The sequence below is a fragment of the Emydura macquarii genome, unplaced genomic scaffold (assembly GCF_026122565.2).
Source record: "Emydura macquarii macquarii isolate MOO-44397 ecotype Brisbane River unplaced genomic scaffold, CSIRO-AGI_Emac_v2 contig_3219, whole genome shotgun sequence".
NCBI classification, from domain to species: domain Eukaryota; kingdom Metazoa; phylum Chordata; order Testudines; family Chelidae; genus Emydura; species Emydura macquarii.
The window spans coordinates 55,109-63,756 of NW_027133356.1; the positions used below are offsets into that span (position 1 = coordinate 55,109).

An 8,648-nucleotide genomic window follows, 5' to 3' on the forward strand; every position below is an offset into this window, starting at 1 on the left:
TGTTAAAGGGTTAAAGCAAATCAGATACATACAAATGATTGAAAGTCCACATACATCCAGTTTCTGGGAGAATTGTGGAGTTGCAGCTTGTACAGTTCCTCTGGTTCACATCCAACACCGGGATGGGTCTAAGCCCTTCGGTTCAGTTGCACAATGAATAGACCCAGAGGTAGGTGTGTGTCTGTAGCTGGACAGGAACAAAGACAAGATGGATTCTATGGCTTGGTCTTATCTACCCCCTGGTCCTGGCCATGCTGTCTTGTGGGATGTTACAAGAACTAAAATGGAATCCAGAGTCACATGAGCCAATCCTGGGAACTCTTCAGGTCTGCCTTTAGTTTCTTCCTGCGCCCCTTGCATCTGTAAGAGTCTTAATGAGCCATCGAGCAGGCTATTGTTCTGCCGCCATCCTGTCTGGGGTGTGTCCCAGCCAGCCCAAATTGGCATACAGAAATATCAAACACATCCATAACTTCCATTTCACATATAATACATGAACAGGAGTATTAGTATCTTACTCAGCACGATACATCCCTTCTAACAGTACCTGACATGGTATAGCTCACAGGAATTATCATGATTCTAACATTCTGATGTCACACAATTACTAAATGCCCCCCCACTGATCCAGCCAGCGTGACAGGCCCCAGTTGTCCAGAGCTTGGGAAGGAAGGTCTTCTGGCTAAGGCACTGACTCAGGAGATCTAAGCTGACTTCCTGACTTCTACGGACTCCTTGGATGACCTTGGCCACCTCCTTTTGTCTCCTGGTGCCTCAGTTCCCCGCACTGCTCTCCCTCGCAGGAGCATTGGGGCCATGCATCTGTTCATGACGGTGAGGAGCACAGAGGCTATGGTGACTGGGCTATACAAGTACCTGTATACGTATTTATAAGTGTATAAGGAGAGAGATGGAAGGTCTGCAGCTGAGTGCTGGGGACAGACGGTCCAGGCTGGGGTATTTCTGGCCCACTCAGCACCGCTGATAGTGTTCAGCTTATTTCTATCCTTGCATGCATCAGAGAGGCCCGTGGGCTGCACTGATGGCAGGCGCTGTCCAGATGGGCCCCTCAAGGTGAGTTATGGGTCACCTGACCAGCTTGGAGCCCAGAGAGAGAGAAAAAATTAACTTCTAACGCACCCTTGGACTTCAGACACCGCTCAGCCGACCTCCCGTGCCCAACAAACAAGGACAGCTCCCCTGGGCTGGGCGGGGAGCCAGGAGTCCTGAGTTAACTCACACAGCCACCCTTCCTCCCAAACCGGGCCCACCCACCAGCCGAGAGGGCCCAGCACCTGGCACCATACCAAGGGCAAGGGGCGCTCTGGCCCAGGGCATGTGTGCAAACCAGGCCTCTGACAGAGAGGGTCTCCTTGTGCCCTGGGATTTGAACCAAAGTTGCAAGGGGCCCTGGTGCCCCGGCCCGGTTGTTTTAGGCACTAGCCTTGAACACCGGGCCCTGGCAGTCACCGAGGGAGAGGAATGAGCGCTGCCCTTTAAACCTCCCCAATGACAGGTCTCAGGAGCAGCAAGTCCAGCTCCTCTCCCCTCATCCCCCGGTTGGATCTTTCCCAAGTTGAACCTAAACCCGGATTGGCCGAGCCACATGGGTGTTTCCCAACACACCTCTCCGAGCCACCGAGCACTCCGCTGAGTCGCCGCCGGGCGCCGGGCCACGGTCAGCCAGGGTGAAATCCAGCCGCAGCGGGCAGAGCAGGCCGGTTCCCCGGGAGTCCCGGGGATGGACCATGAGCTGCCCGGGGCAGAGCGCAGAGACCAGCCCCGGTAACAAGCGGGGCTGGAGGGAGAAGAGCGCTGCCCAGCGGGCTGGAGTCCCTTGGGTCCGCTGCTCCTCGGCGGCAGCCTGGCGGTAGAGCCCCGGTGGTTGCCGGAGGGACCGTGCCCGCCGCTGGGGCGCACGGGTGCGCGGGCCGGTGGAGAGGGGCGCACGGGGCTGGTGCAGGGCGGTGGAGAGGGGCGCACGGGGCTGGCGCGGGGGTGCGGTGGGCGAGGGGCGCACGGGGCTGGTGCAGGGCGGTGGAGAGGGGCGCGCGGGGCTGGCGCGGGGGTGCGGTGGAGAGGGGCGCACGGGGCTGGCGCGGGAGGGCGGCGGAGAGGGGCGCACGGGGCTGACTCCGGGTGCTCTGCCGCCTGTGGCCCGGGGCGCTGCGGGAAAGGGCCCGGCGCTGGAGCGGCAGGTAGCCAGGAGCTGCGCCCCTCTCCGGGCTGTGTGTTCCCCGCTCCTTGCCCCACGGAAGGGCGGCGGGCTCCCGGCTGCGGGGAAGGAGCCGCTCCGGGGGGATCTGGGTCGCTGCCCGGGGTCTCTCCAAGGAGCCCGCCGCGGGGCTCTTGCCTGTTCCCAATGCCCGGGTTTGCCCCCGCAGCGCCCGGCCCCATGGACCAGCCCGGCCCCGACTCGGCGAGCAGCTTCCCGGCGCTGATCCGCAAGAAGCGGGACGGGGAGAAGCTGCGGGATGAGGAGATTCGCCGCTTCGTCCGGGCCGTGACCCAGGGGGGCCTCCAGGAGGGCCAGATGGGTGAGATGGGCCGGGCACCCCGAGAGCAGACGGGGGCGGGGGGCGAGCGAGTCCCGGGGGGTGGGGGACCCAGAGGGTAGGTGGGTCTCTGGGGAATGGGGAACTCAGTAGTCAGGGGGTGCGGGGTTAGAGGACCCAGGAGGCAGGAGGGTCTGGAGGGATGGGGGACCAGGGGAGCAGATGGGTCCCCGGCAGATGGGGGTTAGGTCTGGGGGGATGGAGGACGGGGGGGGGGGCACACCGGGCAGTGACACTACCTGCCCTGTTTCCCTGGGAGGTGACAAACTCCCAGGATCTCTGTACGGAGCTGAGAAACGGGTCCCTGGCCGGGCTGGGCATGGATCCTAGGGGAGCCCCTCTGCTTTGGCCCCAACTCAGCTACAAGCTGGTTCTGTCCAGAGTAGGAGGCCCCAGAGTGCCCTGGGTTAATTGCTCCCCACCCCAGGGGCTGCGGCTCCCGCACACACCCGCTGCCCACTCCCAGAGCTGTGGGACCCCGGGCCCCATCACTCCCTGCCCATCAGTGTTGGCTCAGCCTGATCCTGTCCACCCTGTCCCCCATCCTCCCCGAGCTCTGCCTCCATCCCCTGGCACTAACCGCTGGCTCTGTCCCCCAGGGGCCATGCTGATGGCTATCTGGCTGCAGGGCATGGATCCCGACGAGACGCTAACGCTGACCCGGGAGATGGCGGTGTCGGGAAAGGTGCTGGAGTGGCCCGAGAGCTGGCAAAGGCTCCTGGTTGACAAACACTCTACAGGAGGTGTAGGGGACAAGGTCAGCCTGCCCCTGGCCCCAGCCCTGGCTGTCTGCGGCTGTAAGGTGAGTGCCAGGGCCTGGCAATCTCTGCTCCCTGGGCAGAGATCTGAGAGGGGCCTGGGTGTCCACGGCGACCCTAAGCGCCTGCCCAGGTCCCCATAGCCTGGCCGTGTCCGTGCCTGGAAGGGCAGAGATGAAGGCGGGGGGGCTGGGAGTCAGGAGAGGTCGGTATCTCCCCGGCGGGCAGGGCTGGCAGCGTGGTATCAGAACGCCCAGTGCCCTGCAGCCAGCCCAGGTCTCCCATCGCACGGCTGCTGGCAGAGATGTGTGTCCAGGCTGAGTTTCTGCCTGGTGTGTGTGGGTTCACTTTGGCGCCCCAGCTCCCAAGGGGAAGGGCTCGTCCTTCCATAGCCCTCCTGCCTGGCTGCCTCTCACCAGGGCCTGTGGCCTTCTCCTCCCTCACCAGGTGCCCATGATCAGCGGCCACGGGCTGGGCCACACCGGGGGCACGCTGGACAAACTGGAATCTGTCCCGGGGTTCAACGTCTCCCAGAGCCCTGAGCAGGTGAGGGGGCTGCTGCAGGGGCTGGGTCGCTGCCAGGAAAGGGAGAGCCGAGGGCCTGCCCGGGACTGTGCTGGGCCCAATCCGGTGCCAGTGCCCCCTGCCTCTGGGACAAGGGGAGGGGGCACAGAGTGAGCGTCCATACGGCCTCAGCCCATGAAAGCGGCTTCTGATGGAGGCCGGGGGCATCGGCGTAGGGGAGACCTGAGCCGGGGAGTGCCAGTCAGCGAGCTGGGCATCCTGCTTCCAGCGCTGAGGGTGGGCATCCTGGCTTTGCCCACTTCCAGGCAGAGGCCAGCAGCGGCTTCGCACCTGGCTGTTGTCCAGGAAGGCCCTGGCTTGGGGGGGGGGCTCATGGGGTCCTTCGCTGATGGCTTCTCCCCCATGCCGCAGATGAGGCGCATCCTAGAGCGGGTAGGCTGCTGCATCGTGGGGCAGACCGAGGAGCTGGTCCCAGCAGACAAAGTGCTGTATGGCCTGCGGGACGTCACGGCCACGGTTGACAGCCTGCCCCTCATCACAGGTACCCCGGCAGCTCCCCTCGCGCAGACACCTGGCGGGTCCCTCCCCCCCCCCCCCCGGCCTTTGCAGTGGGTGGAGGAAAGTAGGGTAGGAGGCTGGCACCGCTGGGGCAGGCGTCCCTGGGATCTGCACCAAGGCTGCCCCCCAACCGCACCCCACAAGGCGCAGTGGCAGCCTCTGCACCTGGCCAGTGATGTCCGAGATCTGGACGGGGATGGGGAGGGCTGGGAATGGCGAAGACCTTGGGAGACTCACGTTTGGAGAGCAGGAGGCTGACCCCCCTCCCCGAAGTGCCAGCCCCTCCCCTTGAGGCTGGCTCAGAGCAAAGATCCCTCGACGCCTTGGCTCAGCCAGCGGCGTGCGCCAGGGACTCAGGGGGAGGGGAGCATCAGAAATCCAGGCAGGACGTTGCAGCGGTCCCCAGTGCAGCAGGCTCCTAGCCCAGGCCCCAGCCCTGCCCGCAGGAAGGATCCCTCCAACAGGGGCTGAGCCCAGGCCCTGTGCCCGGCTCGCCCCAGGCTGAGCCTGAGCCAGCTCTCCCTGGCTCTGCAGCGTCCATTCTGAGCAAGAAGGCAGCCGAGAAGGTCTCGAACCTGGTGCTGGATGTGAAGTTTGGCAGCGCCGCCCTTTATACCAGCCTGGAGAGCGCCCGGAGCCTGGCCCACAGCCTGGTGAGTGGGGTGGGGGTGAAGCCATCCCCACCCATGCTAATAGTCTGGCCCCTCTTCCAGCAGAGGCCCCCCATCCCTGTGCTGACTGGCCCCTCCTGCCCTCTCCCCATGGGGCTAGGGGCCTCCTGTAGGTCGCTAACCCTGTGCCACCCAGGCGGGCAGCCCTGGTATGAAGGGAGCTGGGACGTGCCTGGGATTCCATGCCACCCCCAGGAGGAAGGTCTGCACCCTTCCCGGGGAGCTGAGTCTGCCACGAGCCCTGTGTGCAGCAGGCTGGCACCCCGTCTCCACAGGAGGAAGCCGGGCTGGAGCGGGCAGGGGGGCGGTGCTGGGACCACGAGCCAGCAGCCCCATCTGCAACCACCGTGAGGTGGTGACGAAGGGCGGGAGCTGCCCCTTGTTCCCTGCCCAGGGGGCTGGGTGGGTGCCGGGCTCCCCTCCCCCAGGCCCAGCTGTCCCCACACTGGCTGCCCCGCTCCCCGCAGGTGTCGGTGGGCAGCCAGCTGGGCATCTGCACGGTGGCCGTGCTCAGCAGGATGGACGGGCCCCTGGGGCAGCGCGTGGGTCACACCCTGGAGGTGCTGGAGGCTCTGCAGTGCCTGGAGGGCCGAGGGCCGTCGGATCTGCGCCAGCTGGTCACCACGCTAGGTGCGGGGAGGCGGGCGGCTTCAGGGGTGGGGGGGGAAGAAAAGGGGGCACGTGCCTGGTTTGCCCACGGCCAAGCGTCAATGCCATCCCTGGAGAGCAGTGAACAGCCACCTCCTAGCGCCAGCTCTTTGTCCCCTCCTACTTCAGCCCAGCTACAGGCGTATTTCCCCTGCCCCCTTGGAGTTGGGGGCGTGAGAAGTGGGGGGCGGTGGCCAGGCCGGGCCGGTAGCTGGGAACAGCGAGTGGCCTTTGGGCTCCCCAGGGTGACCGGGTGGAACAGGGTCCATGGGCAATCCTGGGGGCAGGGCGGTTACCACAGGCCAGGCCTGCTGGGGGTGGGGGCTCCCTGGGCGGGGGCGGTGTTGGGGCCGATGGGCCGGGCAGGAGACCACCTTGGGGCAGACGGGTGGGAGGGGGGGAGCTGCACAGGGGAGGGGGTCTCTGTTTGCAGGAGCGAGCCCCCAGCCCTTCTCTGCCTGCACAGGGGGCTGTCTGCTGTGGCAGTGTGGGGAGGCTGGCTCCGTGGGGCAGGGCGCCGCCCGCATCGCAGCCGCTCTGGACGACGGCTCGGCCCTGGGGAGGTTCCAGGCCATGCTGCAGGCCCAGGGGGTGGCGGCCGGCGTGGCTCAGGCCCTGTGCACAGGAACCGAGGAGCAGCGCGGCCAGGTGCTCAGCCGGGCCCGGGCCCAGGAGGAACTGCCCGCGGTCCAGGACGGTAAGCGGGGGGTGGGGAATGAGGCGGGGGGCAGCCCCAGCCTGCAGCTCCCCAGCCTGCCCCCAGGAGGAGCCGCTCTCTGCCCCTCACCACAATAGGCGCCAAGGTTGCTGGTGCTGGGGAGGGGCACCGAAGGGCCCTGGCCCAGGGGAACGCCCTCGGGCGAGAGGGGAGGCCAGGCCAGGCCAGTGGGGGGTTGGACTGCCACCTGCATCTCAACGTCTCCAGGTTCCCCACCCCACCATCCCCACCTCTGGGCTCCCTGTGACCCCAGCCCCCCTCTGTGGCTACCCCGGCCAGCGGGCGGGTCTGCTGCCTCTGTCATCGCTGGCCCATCTCCGCCCTTCTCCCCAGGCACGGTGCAGGGTGTCGAGGCCCTGCCCATCGCCCAGGTGCTACACAAGCTGGGAGCCGGCCGCACCCAGAAGGGGCAGCCCATCAACCACCGCGTGGGGGCCGAGCTGCTGGTGACGGTGGGGCAGCGCGTGGCTAAAGGTAAGAGCCTAGCGGCCCCCTCTTCCTCCCCCCCGCCGGGGCCGCTGCACGCAGGGGTCTCCGAGCACCCTCCTGCTCTGGGCTGCCTGCCCTGGGGTCTGCTCCAGGGGCCAGGATAAGGGGCAGAGCCAGCCAGTCCCTCAGACCTCCTGCCTCTCTTAGGGTTTTGTTCTGCTGCCCGTCACCGCCGTATCCGACCTGCTCTGGGGCACCCATCCCCCGCTGAGCCCAAGTGCCCTTTGCCGGGAATGATATGGTGACCCCGTGGCTGGCACTGCCAGGTCAGTGCAGAGGCCATATCAGCCCTTGGCTTCCCTTTGCCATTGCACGGGGCACTTCCGGGCTGAGAATCCCCGGGCTGGAATCTGCACGGGAGTGGGGAGGATTAGGAACCAGCTGGTTCTATTTTGGCTCCTGTTTTGATGCCGTCTCCGCCCGGGAACCCAGGCCCGCGCTGCTTGTCCCAGCCGCAGCAGAGCCCCGCTCTCTCTCGCCCCGTGCTGGCCTTCTTCATGCCCCGCTGGGGCAGGGGGGAAGTGTCTCAGCCTCTGTCCCCGCCCGTCTCCGTAGGTTCGCCCTGGATCCGCATTCACCACGAGATGCCGGAGCTGAGCGAGGAGCATAGACGCACCCTGCAAGGAGCGCTGGTCCTGGCGGACTCGGAGCCCTTCGTGCCCAGCTGCAAGATCGCAGAGATCATCCTGCCACGGGGCAGCCGGACCCTGGAGGAGCTGATGGGGGAGCCGGGCTTGGGGGGCAGCCGGGCACTGCTCAGCTCCGCCTGAAGGGAGGGGTCCCCCTGCCAGCTGGCTCCCCACCGTTCCACGCAGAACCTGCCCCCATGGACCCTCTGCTTCCTGGACAATGCAACGTACCACACCAGCCAGCGCTAACGACTGGGCAATAAAGTGTCTCATTTTGCTAGCCCCTCGTGGCAGTTCGGGGTCATAGCCAGCCCCTCGCCCTCTGCTGCACTCTAGCCAGGTGGGGCGAGCTGGGCCGGAGGTGTGGCTCTAGGGGTTCTGCCCCCTAGAGCAACCCAGCCCGCCCGTCCTCTGTCCTTGCTGGCAGGGAGCACGGCATCCCCGGGCCTCTGCCAGGCCGCCGCATTGCAAGCGGGACGCTCACGTCGGGCAGCCGCTCGCTGCCCCAGCCGGGCCCCCCGCCCGCCCCTCGTGGGGACAAAGCCGTTCTGAGCTTCCACGGGCGGCTCTATTTGACGCCTTCCTCTGCCGCCGCCGGCCTCTGCCGGGATGTTCAACCAGCCGCTCCTGGCCAGACAGGGGGCGTGAGCCCCGGGAGGGCCAGCGCCTGGGTCTGCAGGTGCGGCCCTCCCACTGGGGTTCCCACGGTGGGGCTGGGGCCGGATCCCCGCTGCAGACAGTCCCGCTGTGATGGGGACCCTTCTGCTCCGGCGCAGGGAGTCCCGTCCCGCCTGTTCTTCCTGCCCGCAGGACACAGCTGCCTTGGGCGAGGGGCATCCCCAGGGCAGGGCTCTGCAGGGGAGGGGCCCACCCCCAGCGGGGGGGCTATGGGGCAGGAGGGCATCCCCAGTGTGGGGGCTATAGGAGAGGGGGCTGTAGGGGATAGGGGACAACCCCAGCTGGGGGGCTATGGGGGAGGGGAGACACCCCCAGCTGATGTGGGATGGGGACACCCCCGGTGGGGGGGTTCCTTTGGGGGAGGGGGGACACCCCAGCTGATGGGGGAGGGGGACACCCCCGGTGGGGGGGTTCCTTTG

The 8,648-nt window shown here is 66.6% G+C and overlaps 1 protein-coding gene across 5 annotated transcripts; it reads left to right on the plus strand.

Moving 5' to 3' along the window:
- The first annotated feature begins 1,127 nt into the window (after positions 1 to 1,127).
- TYMP (thymidine phosphorylase) lies at positions 1,128 to 8,411 on the plus strand. Of its 5 annotated transcripts, none has more exons than XM_067531393.1 (10): positions 1,128 to 1,678; positions 2,385 to 2,537; positions 3,155 to 3,357; positions 3,761 to 3,859; positions 4,250 to 4,379; positions 4,931 to 5,049; positions 5,535 to 5,697; positions 6,182 to 6,412; positions 6,767 to 6,907; positions 7,478 to 8,411. In XM_067531393.1, the coding sequence occupies exons 1-10, from the start codon at positions 1,510 to 1,512 to the stop codon at positions 7,690 to 7,692; spliced, it is 1,623 nt and encodes a 540-aa protein (XP_067387494.1). In that variant the 5' UTR covers positions 1,128 to 1,509; the 3' UTR covers positions 7,693 to 8,411. The 5 variants fall into 5 exon arrangements, with proteins under 5 accessions (XP_067387494.1, XP_067387495.1, XP_067387498.1 ...); XM_067531395.1 differs by having other exon boundaries at positions 1,600 to 1,785; XM_067531396.1 differs by having other exon boundaries at positions 1,601 to 1,922.
- Positions 8,412 to 8,648: the final 237 nt, after the last annotated feature.